Source organism: Chrysemys picta, chromosome 4 (genome assembly GCF_011386835.1).
Source record: "Chrysemys picta bellii isolate R12L10 chromosome 4, ASM1138683v2, whole genome shotgun sequence".
NCBI lineage: Eukaryota > Metazoa > Chordata > Testudines > Emydidae > Chrysemys > Chrysemys picta.
The window spans coordinates 29,628,713-29,647,482 of record NC_088794.1 but is presented as its reverse complement, the minus strand read 5'-3'; the positions used below and the strand labels follow the sequence as shown (position 1 = coordinate 29,647,482).

General features: G+C 57.1%; 1 protein-coding gene across 6 annotated transcripts in view; it reads right to left on the bottom strand.

Moving 5' to 3' along the window:
* The window catches only part of B4GALNT4 (beta-1,4-N-acetyl-galactosaminyltransferase 4), a 129,762-nt gene that overhangs the window by 19,707 nt on the left and 91,285 nt on the right, over nt 1–18,770 (bottom strand). For all 6 annotated transcript variants that reach the window (XR_006177213.2, XM_008175126.4, XM_042862099.2 and 3 more), the window contains exons 6-9: nt 17,581–17,681; nt 16,014–16,081; nt 10,103–10,181; nt 4,014–4,080 (exon numbers count right to left, since the gene is read on the bottom strand). Coding sequence is in view for 5 of the 6 variants with exons in the window: in XM_008175126.4 (XP_008173348.3) it covers nt 4,014–4,080; nt 10,103–10,181; nt 16,014–16,081; nt 17,581–17,681 (315 nt within the window). In the remaining variant the exon portion in view is untranslated. The remainder of the gene's footprint in view (nt 1–4,013; nt 4,081–10,102; nt 10,182–16,013; nt 16,082–17,580; nt 17,682–18,770) is intronic.

The window sequence follows — 18,770 nt, the reverse complement described above, 5'->3', positions numbered from 1 at the left end:
GCACCCAGGTACAGAAACATCCCCATTTGGCTAGGTAACATTTTCTGGTAGACTCTTCCCTGCTGTGATTAAGTATAGTTTGAATGGCCTGCGAACATGAATGCTATAGGTCTGATGACCATCCAAATGCCAAACAGTGAGGAGAAGAGAGTCTGGGCTGGGATGTCTGATCCTGCCGTTGTCCCGAGTTAGCAGCCAGGAAGGACTGAATGCTGATGGGCTGACTTTCATACAAAATCCGGAAAGCAAAACTGTCTGGGCCAATTGTCTGCAAAGAGGATGACTCATGCTTTGTAATGATAAATCTTCCCTAGACCCTGGGGGAGTAGTGGGATGGAGGGGAAGGCTTGTCCAGGGCAGTAGGAGGGCACTGCCCCAGGAGTCCCGGCCTTGTGCTGCATTGGAACAACACATGTTGAACTTCTTGTTCATCTGAGAGGGAAACAGGTCCCACGGTGACGTCCCCCACTGAGTGCAGATGCTGTTCAGCCCTGAATTGTGTCACTCCCACTCGCAACCGGTGTTGAAATACCTGCTGAGGCTGTCTGCCAGCGAGTGCTGGGCACCACAGGGGTACGTCACGGAAACTGTTCCAGAAGATGATGCCTCTATGCACGCTGGCAGGGATTTTACCCCTCCTTGTCAGTGGGAGGAATCTGGTACAGGCCTGACTGGCTGCTCTTAGTTCCAAGAGACTGATAGGCATCTCAGCTGCCCCAGGCAGTGGCTCTGGTAGGTGACCCTGCCTTCTCCGAGGGAGCATCAGTTACTGACTGGATTGGCCTGAGGCGACCATATTTTATCTGCACAAATGGCCCCGCAGCCCCTGGAGTCAGTGGATCTGGACCCCAGCCACGTGACAGAGGTATAAACTTCTGCTGTGCCGTATGACCGGGGGTGAGCACACAGACAGCACGTCTGCCTGCCATGCGTTTACTACAGGAGTCAGGGCGTCCTCGGTAACGCGAGGTCAGAGCTGCAGTGAAAACTCTGTAGACGAGCTGAGCCCTGTGTGCTGGAGTGGGGATTTTTCATAATATTTTGGATGACTATTGTGTGGGGCCCTGTTTCCCCTATGTGGAGCTTGGCTAACGAGGTGGTGGGAAAGGGTTGTTTACTTCTTGCAGAGACCCAGAGATACAGGAGTGACCGACGCCTACCTGCCTGGGTCCCCATGCCCATGGAGAGTCCCGGAAGACAGTGGCCACTCCAATTACCCAGACATTTGGCACCTAGCTACAAAAGACCATGAAGGGCTCATCCTCCTTAGGAAGCCAGCTGGGTGTGACCAACTGGAGAACAAAGGATTGAGGAGGGGCCAGGTGAGGTTAAGTGTGGGTTGTTAAGTGTGGCAGGGGACATTTCTGGACTGGGACTAACGAGGGGTCGGAGGGCTCTGTTCTGACCCAGATGGACCAGGCTGTAACTTTCTGTTCTCCATGTTAACGAAGGACTTTCTACGCTGTGTTCCAGACATCTAAGAAACCCGGCTGCTTTTACAGCGCTGGCTGAGAGTCACTCCAGAGTAAGGAAGCTGGGGGTGCAAGTCTCCTGCAAGTGTCCAATCCAGGCGGACTTGCTGCAGGTCGGTCCCAGGAGGCGTTGAAGCCAAGTGGCTTTCCCCAGTGAAAGAGTGTGACCCTAAGAGGGCTGATACCCTGAAGGGGTCTTCCCAGGGACTGTTCCAGGGCTGTATGACAGCACCGGCCCTGTGGATCCATGGCAGCCTGTTTGCTGCACTAGGAGACTGTCCTAGCCTTCATATCCAGGGAGGAAGGGCTGGTTTATTACTCCGCGATCAGTCATTTCCCTTCAATAATTCCCCCTCTCCCCCACGACCCTGCCCCCTTCTCCCACCTTGCAGTCTGAGCACAGGCTGGCCTGCAGTCCCAAACCGTGGGGGAGGGAGGGAGCACGGGGGCAGGAGACACCCACATGCTGACTGATAGCGTGCAGAAGGAAATGCGTGCACCATCTGCGTGCACCATCTGTCTTGCCAGCACCTGTGTCGATATCCCAATGGCTCCACTGTCCCTCTTCTCCACGTTAATCCTAGGTGTATCTGTGCCTGCTGCCATCCCTGCTGCCTTATCAACCCCTTCCAGGGGACACTTAATTACCAGCCCCTTATGTAACGAGAGCTGGGCCAGGATCTATTCATCAAGAGCTCCTGCTGCCGGGCTGGGTTGCGGGGGAAGCAGAAGATCTATAGATTTAAGTAAATCCACACCGTCCATCTCTGCTTACAAGACAGGTCATCAGTGTCGTTGTAGCCATGTCGGTCCCGGGATATCAGAGGCAAGGCGGGGGAGGTAATAGCTTTTACTGGGCCAACATCTATGGGTGAGAGAGACATGCTTCTGCGCTACACCGAGCTCTTCTTCAGGTCTGCCTAGGGGCAGGGCTAGGAGCTGCCCTCGGCTCCCCTTTGTTTCCCTAGAAAGCCAGGAGGAGTGAGGGAAGGAGCCCTGGGGAAAGCACCTTTCCCCAGGGAAGGAGCTCTGGGATTGGCTGTCCTGTCCGGGGACAGGGCCCTCTCACCGAGAGCCGGCAGTGGGAAAGAGAGCGCAGATCCTGGCTGGCTGAGAAGCAATGGCTGCCTGGCAATAGCTTTTTTCCTCATCCCCAGGGTGGGGGCGAGTCTGGAGGGGAGACCAAGCCGCTCCCAGCAGGGGGCCCACCATGGCGGTCAATGGAATCCACCCGGCCGCAGGCGTCAGAGATGGGACAGGCAATGGCATCTCCTCCCTTCTTGAGCTCAGCTCTTTGGCTGGCTCACGGAGGTGGCTCCCAGCTGGGCTCTCTGTAGCGGAGGGCGGGGTGAGCTGGAGCCAGCACTGCAGGACACTGTCGCTGTGCTGGCATCTGTCCTGTGACGGAGCCAGCCAGCCAGGCGCCACTAACTCTGGGCTGCCTGCAGGGTTTGCTGCACTGCAGCACTGGGGGAAGATGAGGGGAAAAACGCCGACAGCTGGAATTCCTTCCAATTCAGCCCTCTGTGGGAAGCACATACAGACACACGCTCCCATCTCACCACTGCCACACGCCACTATGCCTGCCCCTCCCCAGACACGCGCCACCAGGCCTGCTCTGCCCCAGCACATCCCACTGCACCAGCCTGATCCTCCCCATAGCACGGTTCCTTCCCTATTACACCCTACTGTGCCTGTCCTGATCCGCCCCATAGCGCCCCGCCACACTCCACTGCCCCAGCTCTGATCTGCCCCATAGCGCCACGCCTGCCCAGCCACACCCCACTGCCCCAGCCCTGATCCATCCCATAGCACCACACCTGCCCAGCCACACCCCACTGCCCCAGCCCTGATCCATCCCATAGCGCCACACCTGCCCAGCCACACCCCACTGCCCCAGCCCTGATCCATCCCATAGGTCTGTGCCAGCCCTGAGCCAACCCACAATGATGGCTACACCCACAGTGATTTAGACAAAACGCCAGTGTCGCAGAAAGCATCATGGAAAACAGAACATTTTTGGGGCAATTATTAGAGGAAAGTTTTGGGTTTCAGAAAAAAGGCCCTTTGTCAACGAGAAAACCATCTAGCGTAGAAAATTCCCACTGGCTCCCACGCTCTGGTCTGCGTGCAGCCACGCCCAGCCATCCGGACGCAACCACGCTAACGCCCATACAGGCGTGCTCCCACTGCCACACGCTGCCATCCTATGCGCTCTCCCCACATGTGCATGGGGACCTGGTTTGATGCAGGATCATGCCTGGTACACATGCAGACGGCCATTTACATGGCCCAGTGCTCAACAGTGACAGCACCTGTGCTCCCGCTGCCATCCCGATCCCATTGCTCCCACTCCTAAGCACTCTCCGCCACACACACGCATGCATGAGGACCTGGTCTGATGGGGGATCGCGCCTATAACACGCACAGCCTGCCGTTCCCACAGCACACGCACTTCTGGGCACACGCTACCCCCGAACGCCCGGCGGAGGAAGGGTAAGCGGATCTGGGGGTGGGCAGCACGCTGGGGAATGCCTTTACCTGTGTAGAGAGAGATGAAGGGGGAGTCGATCACCTCGAACTTCAGGCTGGGAAGGAAGACGCGCCACTGGAAGAGAGAGAATGAGAATCATAGCTGGGGCTGGGGGTGTCACGCTGGCCCCCCCCGCCAAAGAGGGGTCTGGTAGACAAGCAGGAAGCAAGAGGCTGCCCCGGTGCCTGCTCAATGCTTCTTCCCTCTGTGTCTCCTCTCCTGGCTGCCAGGGATTGTCAGGGAGAAGAGGCTGCCCAACGGAAGCCGAGTCCACAGCGTGCTGCCCGCGCCCAGGAAGTCACCACTCCCAGTAGCCAGTTGCCAGGTAACATGCCCCTAGGCCCCAGCCCTGTCCGTATGGGGAGCAGGGAGGTGCCGTTCCAAGGAGGCTGCGCCAGATTGTGCAGCACTGATGCCCTCCAACTCAGATTGTGGCCTGGGACACACCAGTGTAAATCCAGAGTGACTCCAGATTGGAGCGCAGGCCTGGTCTGCACGGGGGTGGGGAGTTTGCACTGCTGTAGCCATACATGCATTGCTCCAAGATTGGGCTTGTACAGGTGGGACTTACTGGTAATTCACCAGGGCATCTGTGCATAGACCCCGCTTTGCACAAGCACAGTGTGTCTGCACTAGTGCTTCGCACCAATGCAGCTAAACCAATGCGGTTGCATTAGTGCCAGCCTCTGTAGTCTAGACAAGCCCTTATATACCACAATGCCAGGAGCCTCCGACTGAAGCCAACGGGAACATCTCCGGATTTACTCTGGTGTAAGTGAGGGCAGAACGGGGCCTTTCAGTTTTTAGTGACTAGGAAATTGCTGTCTCCCATTGTGGGATTGTGACTCAGAACCAGGATTTCAGATGTGCAGAACTCAGCAAGCCAGAAAGACCTTTGTGATCACAGTTCCGACTGAACAGGCTTGCGAATCAGTTGCTTATTGTGTTGAGTGACAAAGGCAGTTTTAATCCATACACTGTACGGTGTGCGTGTGCATCTCTAGAACACACATACTCTCAGGAGTGCAAGCTTGCAGCGTTTGCCAGGGACTTCACAACAGCTCCAGCTAGCTGAGCAAGGAGGGGAGGGGACGGGGGAGCGCGCCTCCCTTCCAGTTCAGAAAGGGATAAATTGAGTCTCTTTAAAAAGGCTAATAATATTTCACCTCCAGCGGCCCACAGAGCTGGAACGGCCTCCATGAAAGGAGCAGGGCTCTGCGGAGAGGGATCAAAACGAGATTGTTCAGAGACTCTAGGAGACGAGGAACATTTTATATTGAGGAGAAAGAGTTTTAGACGCCCTCCTGAAATAAGCACCCAGCCCTATTTGAAAGGAGGGCTTTCTCAAGCCCCACGAGAGAGCTAGCTCTTCATTATTGCCTTTGCCCTCTTGGTATTTTTTTTTGCACGAAAGTAGAAAACAACTTTTCTCAGGGCCCCCTGCTGCCTCTACTGTTTGCCAAGCATGGATCCCCCAAACTGGGTTGATACCAGGCTTTTTAATTAACAGACCTTGAGCTACAGATGTCAGCATAATTGTGGGATGACGGAGAACTGTCCCACAGCACCAGTAGGGGGAGCACAAGACATTAGTGCAGGGGTGGGCAAACTTTTTGGCCCAAGGGCCAGATCTGGGTATGGAAATTGTATGGCGGGCCATGAATGCTCACAAAATTGGAGTTGGGGTGCAGGAGGGGGTGAGGGCTCTGGGGTGGGGCCAGAAATGAGGAGTTCAGGGTGCAGGTGAGGGCTCTGGCTGGGGGTGCGGGCTCTGGGATGGGGCTGGGGAAGAGGGGTTTGGAGTGCAGGAGGGTGCTTCGGGCTGGGATCAAGGGGTTCGGATGGCAGGAGGGAGATCAGGGTTAGGGTATGGGAGGGGCTCAGGGGTACAGCCTCCAGGCGGCACTTACCTCAAGCAGCTTCCGGAAGCAGCAGCATGTCCCTACTCCAGCTCCTACGTGGAGGCGCGGCCAGGCGGCTCTGTGCGCTGCTCCGTCCACAGGCACTGCCCCCACAGCTCCCATTGGCCGCAGTTCCCGGCCAATGGGAGCTGCAGGGGTGGCGCCTGTGGATGGAGCAATGCACGGAGCCCCCGGCTTCCCATAAACGTAGGAGCTGAAGGGGGGACATGCTGCTGCTTCCGGGAGCTGCAGCACGCGCACGTGGAGCGGCCCCAACCCTGCGGGTCAAGCCCCAGTGTCCACTCCCCAGCGGGAGCTTGAGGGCTGGATTAAATCACCTGGCAGGCCGGATGTGGCCCACGGGCCGTAGTTTGCCCACCCCTGCATTAGTGCCTGGAGGGGCTACCTGGATGGAGCTAGTTTCTTGTGTCATTGCTCACTTTTTTAAGGAGCGTGGTTGTGACGTTATTGACATAAACTGGGACCATATAGATCATTGTTGCAACCAAGGTCCTGTAGTGGCACCCAAATCTTGTATAAAGGGGGTCAAATGGGGTGTCTAGGACAAGGTTATGGTTTACTGGTTATGATTATGCTGTCTATATGTATGTATCAGTTTTGTAGTCGAAGTTATGAATATTGGCTCTATACTGTCTGTATGGCAAACTTATGCTATGCTTCTGGGTGACATCCCAGACAAGCTGAGATTAGCTCTGCCCAGCCTGCTTGATGGCCCATTAAGGACCATCAGCTATACAATGGACCCATTGAGAGAAGGCAGATACGCCTTGTACCTCAGCAAAGTATGCAGGGACTGGCCCATGTGACTCCAGACTCCATTTTGCTGTAATTTTCCACAGTAAGAACAAAGAGGTGATCTTACACCTGGAAAAGACTATATAAGGCTGATGCCTGATCTCCATCTTGTCTTCAATCCTGCTTCTTACCTCTGGAGGGACTTTGCTACAAACTGAAGCTCTGAACAAAGGACTGAATGACCCATCCCAGCTGGGGATGTATTCCAGAGACTTGATTTGAACCTGCAGTTTATTCCATCGCTGCTGCAAGCCTGAACCAAGAACTTTGCCATTACTGTATGTAATTGATTCCATTTAACCAATTCTAACTCTCATCTCTATCTTTTTCCTTTTATGAATAAACCTTTAGATTTTAGATTCTAAAGGATTGGCAGTAGCGTGATTTGTGGGTAAGGTCTGACTTGTACATTGACCTGGGTCTGGGGCTTGGTCCTTTGGGATCAGGAGAACCTTTTTCTTTTACTGGGGTATTGGTTTTTATAACCATTTGTCCCCATAACGTGTGGCACTGGTGGTAATACTGGGAAACTGGAGTGTCTAAGGAGATTGCTTGTGAGACTTGCGGTTAGCCAGTGGGGTGAGACCGAAGTCTTAGTCTGGCTGGTTTGGTTTGCCTTAGAGGTGGAAAAACCCCAGCCTTGGGCTGTAACTGCCCTATTTGAGCAATTTGTCCTGAGTTGGCACTCTCAGTTGGGTTCCGCCAGAACCGCATTGTCACAGTGGTGGATCGGAGACCAACAGCACCGAGCCATTGCTAAGGGCGCCCCTCACAACATTAAATGTCAGTTTTGAAGTCAGCCGCACAGTATTTTGTGCCTAAACTATTGAAATCAAAAGGAGACAGAAGCCTCACTGAGCAGCTGGGAACGTTTCCTTTACTGAAGACAGCTCTTACTGAAGTTGCCAAGTCGGGACCTGACACAAAGCCAACGGAAGTCAGCAAGCTTTGGCTCAGGCCCTAAAACAGCGCTCTCTTCCCCAGCCTCTCTTCAAGCCTGGTCTATGCACAGAAACAGCACTGAGCCAACTCACAAAGGTGTTTAAACCAAGGCTCTTATGTTGACCCAGAGCCCTGGGTCGATGCTTCTATTGCTGTCTGTGTGTGGCTCGTTTCAGTTGAATTTAAACCTCTTTCTAATCGACTTAAGCTAAGTTTTATATCAGTTTGCAGCCAGGCAGCCTTGGGCATTGGTTTAACTAAAGCCACTTTAAATGATCACACCTGTAGCTAAATGGGTGCAAGTTTGAGTCTAGACCAGCCCCTAAAACCACAGTGGTACAGTGGGGAACTGCCAAGGGGTTCCTCCCTTCTTTACGATCCCTTCAAAGGGATTCCCCCCCGCCAAAAAAAGTTTTCCCCCACCCCTCCGCTTGTTTTTTCCCCTTTGAAATTCAAAGTCTTGCTCATGCTGAAGGCAACAGGAGAACTAGGGAGATGGTGCCCTCAGAAGTGCCAAAGTTGAGCAGCTAGAATGGAGAAGGGAGGGGGGCTTATCAGACTGTCTAGAACAGGGGTTGGCAACCTCTGAGAAGTGGGGTGCCAAGTCTTAAATTAATGAAGGTTTAACGTGCCAGTAAAAGGTTTTGCGTGCCAGACCGGCAGCACAGGCGGCTGACGGAACCCCAGACTGGCAGTGGGCTGAGCTGCTCAGCCTGCTGCCAGCTGGGGCCCCGGCCGCTGGCCCCACTCAGCCCGCTGCCAGCCCGTGTTCCATCCATCCAGGCCAGGACCCTGGCTGGCAGCAGCGTGCCGCTAAAAATCAGCCTGCGTGCCGCCTTTGGCACGCGTGACGCAGGTTGCCGACCCCTGGTCTAGAACTTTGTAGTGTTTTGTCTGCACACATTTAACCCCAGTGCTAATAAACACTGTGGAGAAAGGAAGCCTCTGCTGCACCCAGGGAGGCTAGAATCACAGGGCCACAGGCTCAGCTGGCGTCACGCCACTGGGGTGACTGAATTACACCCACTGAAGTCTGGCTCTAGGAGGCTAGAGATGGGCGAGACCTATTAGAGCGTGCCGGGCCATCCCATCCCTTCCAGCCAAGGCAGGATTATCCCCCTCCAGCAATTCTAGCAGTGCTTCAGCCAGCCGAGTGCGAACGGTCTCAGTGGAGGAGTCCCCCCGTTTTGCCGCAGTCAAACAGGGCGTCTGCACTAGCCAGCCCTTGGGCCCTTTTGCCTTTTGGGGAGGGGCTGACAAGCGACAGCTTTACCCACATCCCTGCCGAAGGCCTGAGACGCCCCCCTCTGAGTCATGCCGGGCAGCAGGCAGCGCCTGTGAGGGCAGCACACACAGCTCACAAGCACCCTGCCGAGGCAGCAAGGCTGGCTAGGAGGCTTCTTTATTGAAAGGGGAGGATGGGCTCTGTGGACTCAGTGACTCCCCCTCGGGCAGAGCCAGGCCAGCCTCCCATGTGCTGCTGCAAAGCCCCTCTGCAACCATCGGGGTTTGAACTGGATGAGGTGGGAGTAGGGAATTTGGAGGAGAGATTGGGGCAGGGGCAGGGGCAGGGACAGGCCCCCCCGAGGACACACTGGGCTCCAGCAGCCCCCTCCCTGCTCCACCCTGAGCCTGCAGAGACTTCAGGCCAGCTCAAGGTGCGGAGAACCTGATCATCAGCAGTGATGAGCAGCTGCCGATCCCACCGGCATCAGCCAGAGACACGGGTGATCAGTGCTGCTGAGAACCAGGCTTTGGGCCTCTCTTGCTGAGCCCCCTGAATCAGGAGCCATCTCTGGAAGATTTGGCCCTGATGCCCTGCAGCGTCTCACCCAGGAGAAGGCTGGGGCAGTACATTGCAATGCCACAAAGAGACGCCAGCCACGCACCATGTCCAAGGAGGATGCCCTGCCTGGAACACACTAAGCATGCAAAGATGGGGACAGCAAACAACAGGTGAGGATCATCTCTACGGAAAGCTCCAGGGAGAGACGAGAGCCACAGGGCACCCAGGAGGGTAGATGAAGCGGGAGGTCAGGGATCTGCCTGGGGGAATCTACAGGGTATAGACACAAGTAAGCGGGCAGGGGATGCACTCCAGGGCTGCAAGGAAGAGATGGTGGGGGCTGGGGCTCAGGCCTCCCACAGCTTTTCTCTGGGCTGAAGTTGGAGGTGTGCGGTGGGGAATGGGGGATTCAACTGCAGATTTCCCATTCTCCTCTGGCAAATCTTCACCCTTGGAACAGATCCAAGTTGAGGCTTTGGCAAGGAAAGTAGCAGAGCCCAGTCAGGGGATGGAGACTACCAGGGGACGCGCTCTTGACTCTTAGGCGTTTCTCCGAAGGTAAGCGGCTGAGCCCCACGGCCGTGAGAGCCGGGGCCTGGCTAAGCCAGCACCACAGAGCAAGCCTGGCAGGGACCAACCCGAGATTACTCACGCCTACTTCCACGTGGTCCGACCCGCGATCATCCTGCTTGTGGAGGAGCTCAAAGTAATAGCGTCTGGAGGACATGAGGCTGCACGAGAGGGAGAGAGGCTGGTTAGGAACCAGTGACCCTGACAAGGGTCTTCTAGCCCTCCCTCCTGGGGTGGGGGAGCCCTCTGGCCCCAGAAGGCTGGTTCCAGGAGTGGGGGAGTACAGACAGTCGGAGGGGGCGGTAGCCTTATGCCAAGGGGTTTTATGGCGGGCTGGGAGATGAGCGTGTGGGGCAGTTCCCTCAACCCCACTGCAAGAGCCTGCTGCACTGGCGTGGGAGCAGCTTTCCCATCACCCAGGCAGAGGAGACCTCTCCTGCACGGGACAAGTCGACAGGGCTAGCCCGACAGGTCCTGGTGGGATTTCACAGGGGGTGTGAAGGAGCTGTGCCCGCTTCCCAGCTCTCCTCCCCACCTCCCAGGATGGCCCCCGCACAGCCCCCTGTCCCAGACATGCATTGTCCCTCCCAAGCAAGCCTTTGGCCAAGGGTCACAAATGGATCTTCCCAGCTCGCTCTCCCCCTGGGGCTGGGCCATGAGGAGCAGCTGCCAGAGCACCACGGCTATGCGAGATGCCTAGGTTCCTCCCGCTGCCACTGGGCATGGAGTGGGAAGCTCGCTCTGATAGGTGCTCACAAAACCCCTCTGCTATTGCCTTTCTGCTCACCCTGACACCTCCTGGCTTACCACAGGGCAGCGTGGAGAAGGCTTCCCTGACACACAGTACCCCCAGCTCATCCCAGCAGGGATACCCTCACTAGCCGAAGCCTGCGTGGCGGGGATCCAACTGCTGCTACGGGTTACAATGACTGAGTCTGCTGCCTCTCTCATATACCCGGGGCCTGTGCCTGGGTTTCAGCCTCCTGGCTGCTCCTGGCGCGGGAGGGGGAGATTGACATGGTGTTTCCTCTCTGGGCTCTGGGAGACGGTGAATGGAAACACGAAGTGATGCTGTCAAGCTGCAGGCATTCTGCAAACAACCGTTCTGGAGGGAGTGGAGGGGGGTGGCGTTGTGGGCGATGGGGGAAGGGAGGATACGAGGACACAGGAGGGGGATGGGGAAGAGAGAGCGCTGCTGACAGCTCCACTCAGGAGACAGCAGACCCTGCGTCGAGCCTGCTGCTCTCTCAGTGCTGCCTGTCAGTCCCCAGCAGCGAGCTGAACGCTCCCTCCCCACTACCTGGGGGCTGCATGGCATGCTGCCATGGGAACCCTGCCCAGTGCCCAGCGCGGGGAGTGCTGTCTGCCTGGATGGTGTGAGTCAGGGCCAGGGCCTGGCTCGCATTGCAAATGCCCTGCCTCTATGCTGTGGGAAGTGCTGAGAGGGAAGCCAGGCTGGCATCTCCTAGCCCACCCACTGCCCCGGGGCCCAGAGACGCCCCACGGACAGGAGAGGGGGCTGCTGGCCCCAACCCCTCAGTGTTCAGGCAGCAGCCATGGGAGCACTAACCCCGGCTACTAGTGTTCAAATGCAAGGGTGAAAAGAGACCACCGGAGACCTGCCCCCACCCTCGGCAGGCTCCGACTGAGAGGGAAACAGACGGACAGGCAGCCCCACGGTAGCTGCCTCCGACGGGCATTTGGTGACCCCATCGGGTAACACCTCTGAGGGCCTGAGCTTCAGCAGCTGCAAGGCCAGGCTGGGGAGGGGGATTAGGGCGCTGGGCAGGGCTGTGGCCCCCCGGGAGGGACACCAATGCCTCTGCCTTCTGGCTAGGATCATACAGGAGCAGTTTCCTGCAGCTCCTTGTGCCAGGGCAGGGGCCCTGCACGCTGCGTGGGAGAGACTGCGGTGGCAGACTGGGATTGCAGGACAGGGCGAGGCACATGGAGGTGTGGAGGCTGTGGGCCAGTTCTCTCACTTCCAGGGATACACAGTTCCTCTGGATGACGCCAAGCACGCACCAGACATTTCAGAGAGTGAGGCTGCCAAGCTAGCAACCTCTGCTAAGGGGGGTTCCTGGACTGGAGTAGCAGGGGACGCTGCACTAGGAGATGGAGTCCACTGGCAGAGCCACGTGGGGCCCGGAGCAGGGCTAGCAGGGGGCTGAGGTGCACTGCGTAGGGGTAGTTAGCAGAAGCCAGCATTACCCAACTCTGCGGCGTAGGTGACTGTGACACCCAGGAAGTTAGCAGCGGGCCTGGTGCGGTCGCTGTGAGAACAGCACATTACCATGCATCGCCAGCTAACGTAGCCCAGAAATATCTGACCTCCCCCGGCTTTGTTTGAGTGCAACATGCTGCTCTGATTTCCCCTGAGCGCTCCGGGAGATCTCGCTCCCATGGCTCCAGGCTGGCCAGCCTCCCATCAGCTGGGTGTAATTGTGTGTGGCCTGTGCGCCCGAATGCCCCTGCCACCAACACTCCCCTCCCCACTTCTTTCACTGCCATCCTAATTAGATTAAGAGGATCATATTGTCCCCGGCTACTCATCTGCAAGGGCAGCTGCATTGCGTGACACCGGAAGCCTTCCGAGTGAAGGGACTCTGGACTGGTGCCAGGGAGGATGGGGGGAGGGGGGCGAGCAGCAGGGTGCAACCGTTCCTGGGGGGGGGGGTGTGCACATTAGCCCCTTCCCACTGCAGTCCCTGGGAAAGCCCAGGCTGGAGCCCAGCACTGCATTGGGAAGGGCCCCCCACAGGAGCAAGGGCAATAAGATCTGGTGTAAAGCAACCTGGCAGATCACCAGTCTGGGGGAAAGGGGATAACACACTCCTAAGCCCTTAGGTTTATTACCTCAGCAGTGGTACAGCTTCTGTGGCCACAGACCATGCTCTATGAACTATGACAAAGGGGCGGGGCTGGCACCACTCCGTTAAACCAGAGGAGCTCTTCCCTTTCTCCCCTCCCTCAGGAAAAATGAGACGTGTCTTTGGACTGTGGAACTCATTGCCACAGGGTGTCGTTGAGGCCAAACCCTTAGCAAGACGGAGACCGGGCCTTTACGTGGATCACAGGATATCCAAAGCTCTAATACTAAGAGGGGGCTCTGGAAAGGAGGTGAAGCTTCTTGCTTCAGGGCTTACGCTAACCTCTAGCTATTAGGCAGGGTTACCATTCGTCCGGATTTACCCGGACATGTCCTCCTTTTTGTGCTAAAAATAGCGTCCGGGGGGGAACTTGTAAATCACTAAAAATGTCCGGGATTTCCCCCCCATGCAGAGCGAGGCGCGGCTGGGAGGGCTGCAGGAAAGTCAGCCTCTCGCATGGGGCTCTGGCAGCCAGAGCCCTTCCCCTGCAGCTTGCCGGGCTAGATTCCGGAGCTGCTGTAGAGCTCCTCCTCCCTCCCCCCCTCCGCATTCTGAGCCGGCCGGCCTGCCGGGCCGTTTGCATCGGCCTCGGCAGCTCCTCCTCCCCTGCAGCCCAGCGCCCCGCTCTGGCAGCACGTTGCAGGGGCAGGGACCGGGCTGTGTGTTGTGCTGGGGAGCGCAGCCACGTATCCGGCTCCGCACAGAGCCCAAAACCATGTTCTGAGCGGCGGGGTAAGGGGGCCAGGGGGCAGGAGAAGGGGCAGGGAGGTTCTGGAGGGGGCAGTCAAGAGACAGGGGGGGGGGTCGGGAGTTTTGGGGGGGGGGCTTTTTGGAGGGGTGGAGAAGGTTTTGGGCAGTCAGGGTACAGGTAGGGGGTAGGGTCCTCGGGGGCAGTTAGGAGCAGGGGTCCCAGGAGGGGGCAGTCAGGGAACAAGGAGCGGGGGGGGTGGGGGGTTGGGAGTTCTGTGGGGGGAGCTGTCAGGGGTGGGGAGAGGGATCGGAGCAGTCAGGGGACAGGGAGCAGAGGGCTTTAGATGGGTTGGGAGTTCTGGGGGGGGGCTGTCAGGGGGTGGAGAGTGGTTGGATGGGGCGTGGGAGTCCCAGGGGTCTGTCTGGGGGTGGGGGTGTGGATAAGGGTTGGGGCAGTCAGGGGACAAGAGGCAGGAAGGCTTAGGTAGGGGGTGGAGTCCTGGGGGGCAGTTAGGGGCAGGGGTCCCAGGAGGGGGCAGACAGGGGGCAAGGAACGGGGGGAGGGTTGGGGGTTCTACGGGGGGCGGGAAAAGGGAGGGGCAGGGGCAGGGCTCCTCCCGTCCTCTTTTTTGCTGCTGAAATATGGTAACCCTATTAGGGGTTAGGATGAGACATTCAAAGGGGGCCAGATTAGCCCAAATCTGCCTACTGTGGGGTTTCCTGCATCTTCTTCTGCAGCATCTAGTGCTGGCCACAGGCTGGTGGACTAGAAGGGCCTGGGTCCGCCCCAGTCTGGCTCCCTGCGTTGCTGTCAGTACTGTCAGAGAGCAGAGTTAACAGCAGGGAGATCTATTCAGGTGAAATTAAAAGAGAGGAGAAGAGCCAAACACCTGATGCTACAAATCAAGCATTCCCAGGCTAGGAAGGATGGTCTTGTGGTTAGAGAACAGGCCGGGAGCCGGGACTCCTGGGTTCTATTCCTGGCTCGACTTCCCTTCCCTGTGGCTCAGGTCTCCCATTTGCAGAGATAATACCTCCCGGGGCAGGGAGAGGCTCAGTTTGTTAGCATCCCCACTGTGCTGGCAGATTCCCAGGCGGGAGGGAGTGCAGATGCAGTACTGTTATGGCACACACAGGGGCCATGAGAAACAGAAGGGCTGGAAGGAACTCACAGCGGGCTGCTACCAAAGCGGCAGTAGAGAGGCTTGTCATGCCAGGGAAGGGGACATTCAGAGTGAGGGGTGTGGTTGGAACTGTTGCCCCTAACACAGGGGTACCAGACTGTGAAGCCCATTTATCCCCCCAGTGCACCCCACACCACATGCTGAAATTAAAAGAGGCCACTGGTCCCGCTGAACTCAGGGGGATTTGCGGGGGCCCAGCACCTCCACAAACAGGGCTACCCGTGCCTATTGGATCCTGGCAGCCTTCCCTACCAGCTCCACCAACAGCTAATGGGGGAGGCTGCTTGGGCTGCCCCCCCGGCCCCAGCAGAAGAGCAGTGCTGGCCAGCTGCCTGCATGGCCCATGGCCAGGCCTGGTTTGGGTGGCTCTGCCCTGCAGGAAGGGTCCCTGCTAGAATCCTTCCTGCATCTGGACGGATTCCCTCTTGCTTTTGCTGGGCTCCCTCCTCCTGCCTCCTTGCCAGAGGAGGATGCTCTAAGCACGCCGAGTGCACCCTCCAAGCATCCTGCACTGGCCATTAGTGCTCTTGGCGGAGCAAGCTCAGGGTCCCGAGCCCTGCAGGAGAACTCCGCGTGCTCAGAGCTGCTGTCTGTGCCCGTCTCCCCCAGCCCCCCTAGAGAACCAGCACAGGGGCGAGGGTTAGGGGTAGTGCTGGGGCAGGGACAGGTCCCTAACCCAGGACAGACCCTCCTATCTAGCACAGCTCCCCAAGTCCCTGAGTTCTGCTCGTGCAGCACTGGCGCCCCCTGATGCTGCCGGAGAGGGGTTGGGGCTGACTCATGGAAGCCGTCAGCTCCGGGAGCTCTAGTGCAGAACAGAGCGAGCGTGGCTGTGACATGGAGCTGGAGGAAAGGACCACCCCCCAGCCCAGGCACTAATGCGCTGCCTGACAGCGAGCTGATGGAGCAGGCAGAGACAAGCCAGAATAGAGCTGTTAGCTCCAGCTAAAGCCATGTCGACAAGCAGCGTGCACGGGTGGCGGGAGAGGAACCCCTCGCTGACAGCAGGACGTGGGTTGGTGGGCGGGTGTGGGGGAGATGGACACAAGGGGCAGGGAAGCAGGGCCAGATGGGAGGGGGAAGGAAGGGAGCGACGGGGCAGAGGTGATGGGGAAAACAAGGGAGTGGGGCTGGAGGTGGGCTTTGCTTGCTGTACACTGCCCCATTCCCCCATCCCTCTCCGGGACCCTGCTGGGGCTGAAGCTGGGCAAGGAAAGGACCAAGCGGGCGCAGGGAGGGTCCCACCTACCGGATAGGTTTGGAGACTTGAGAGCTGAACTTGGTGAATTCCCCTGGAGCCGTCCACTCGGAGCCCAGCTGGCGGGGGAGAGAGAATGCATGAGAGCTCGCTCTAACCAGCTGGCGGGAGCATGCCAAGGCGGGGCCGGAGGGCCTGAGGGAGCTCTAGCCCCAAAGGCAGCACCCAGGGGACTTGGTGGCCCGTGTGCCCATTCCCCAGCTGCTTTATTATCACCACCATCTAGCTGTGTTCGGGCAGGGCCTGGGAACCTGGCCAGGGATCAAGTCCCCTCCATGCTCACTGCTGCGCTCCATGAGCTCCTAACACCAGACAGTATGTTTCCCGCTAGCTCTCCCTTGCCACGGCTCCGTGCAGAATGAGCGTCACAGACAGGGGCTCCACGCAGGCTCAGGTAGCGTCAGCACAGGCAGCGTTCGCTCCCTCGAGAGCCAGCAGAGACCGTTCCAGGCCCCCAACAGAGGCAGCACCAGACCTGTCCTGCTTAGAGGGACAGCAGAACTCCCCTGCCTCACAGAGGAGCATGGCTGAGTACTGGCTATGCACATGCACAAGGGCTTCAGGCCGTACACTAATCACCCACTGGGAGAAATTAGGACAACAGCTATGGCTGGGGGGTGGGGAGGGAGATGGTCCCACATCTGCCTACTGTGGGGTTCTTGCACCTTCCATGGAAGCAGTTGGTGCTGGCCACTGTTGGAGAGCGGACATGGGACTGGATGGACCCTTGATCTAAAGCAACCCAGCCGTTCCTAAGACACCAGCGAAGCCTCACATCTGGTATAATTGATAGGGGTTCTTGCACACCCACTGTCGGCTGTTGTGGAGCCATTACGGCGGAGGTGAGATTTAAGAAGAGATTTGAAAAACTAAGTTGCCTGTGCGTCTGACAGCCATTGCCATGAGCTCCTAATGGCACCCCTTACCCTATGTATCTTCCCAGGGCATGAAGCCTGAGCCGAGCGAGAGCACGATTTCCAATCCACGGCCGGAGAGTTATTAAAGGGCAAACCCCCAAATGTTTCCAGGGAGGGGAAGAAAAGCCCCCTGTCCCCAGAATTTCCTTATTCGCCTGAACAGCTGGCCAGACTCTCTCGCCGGGCTTGCCGCCCAAGAACAGATTCACCCTCCAGGATCAGAGCAAGGCAGAGACATTTCAGTCCCAGAGTTTGCGGGACATTTCTAAGGTGAAGAGCACAAGCATTTGATGTGAGAGTGCTGCTCTGGCCCCACTGCAGCGCCGCGACTGTGACGCAGCACCTGAACACCCACGCATGATGGCGTTTGGTATCCCACGCTCCGGTCGTGACAACGTGGCCTCCAGATGTGATGGTCACAGCTGGATTCACTCATGTTTTCTATGGATCCCACTGGCAATTATCCCAGCTCCATTTGTACTTTAGCATCCCAGCTCGGGCTCCTCCTCTCCCAACAGATTGCATTGTTTGCAGGGAGATAATAAAGAGCATCGCTACCCAGAGGAATGAGCCCAGGAGCGTTCACTGCATAGGCTGAGTGCTGCCAGGGGATAGAGAAGTAGTTGAGCGGTGATCTGTACCTTGCCCACAAATGCCATCAGCCGGGCATTGGCTGGGATCTCATCAGAGCTGAGCCAGAACTCCGAGTTGTCGTCCGATGCTACGGAAAATTGGAAGTCCCCTGTGGAGCAAGGAAGAATGTAGTCATTAGTAGACCATAAGAATGGCCATACTGGGTCAGACCAATGGCCCATCCAGCCCAGTATCCTGTCTTTCAACAGTGCCAGATGCTTCAAAGGGAATGAACAGAACAGGGAAATTATTGAGTGATCCATCCCTTGTTGTCCAGGCCCAGCTTCTGGCAGTCAGAGGCTTAGGGACACCCGAGCGTGGGGTTGCGTCTCTGACCATCTTGGCTAGTAGTTATTGATGTACCTCTCCCTCCAGGAACTTCTGTCTTTTTTTTTTTTTTTTTTTTTTGAATGCAGTTATACTTTTGGCCTTCACAAAATTTCCTGGCTATGAGTTGCCCAGGTAGACTGTGTGTTGTGTGAAGAACTACTTCCTTATGCTTGTTTTAAGGCTATTAATTTCATTGTGTGACACCTCATTCTTGTGTTATGGGAAGGGGTAAATGACACCTCTTTATTCACTTTCTCCACACCAGTCACAATTTTATAGACCGCTAGCATATTCCTCCCTTAGTCGTCTTTTTTCCAAGCTGAACAGTCCCGGTCTTTTTAATCTCTCCTCATACGGAAGCTGTTCCAGACCCCTAATCACTTTTGTTGCCCTTCTCTGTATTTTTTCCAATCCTAATATATCTTTTTTGAGATGGGGTGACCAGAGCAACAATGGAGCAAAGTAGCAGCAGCTGCCCCTGACGAGAATCCCCAAGACCCACAGGTTACAGTGTGGAACAGCGGCAGGTGAGCAGGGGTGATGGATGTTCCCCGCACTGCGGGACAACGGGTAGGTGGGGTGATGATGGTGTCTGGGTCGCAACACCCACGTAACTCGCTATGTTAGGGTCCCTGCCGGAGCGCTCTCAAGCTACGCTGCTGTCCCGGGAGGGATCGGAGGTTGCTCATGTGGGCAGGGGATTGGACTCGATGATCTCTTGAGGTCCCTTCCAGTCCTAGAATCTATGAATCTCTGTACCTCAGAGCCATCTGGGCTATTGGTAGTGGTGGTGGTGGTGGGGAGAGCCGGGGGGTAGTGGTATGGGATCCCTGCAGCTACACAGCTGCTCCTGCCTTGTGCCTGCGAG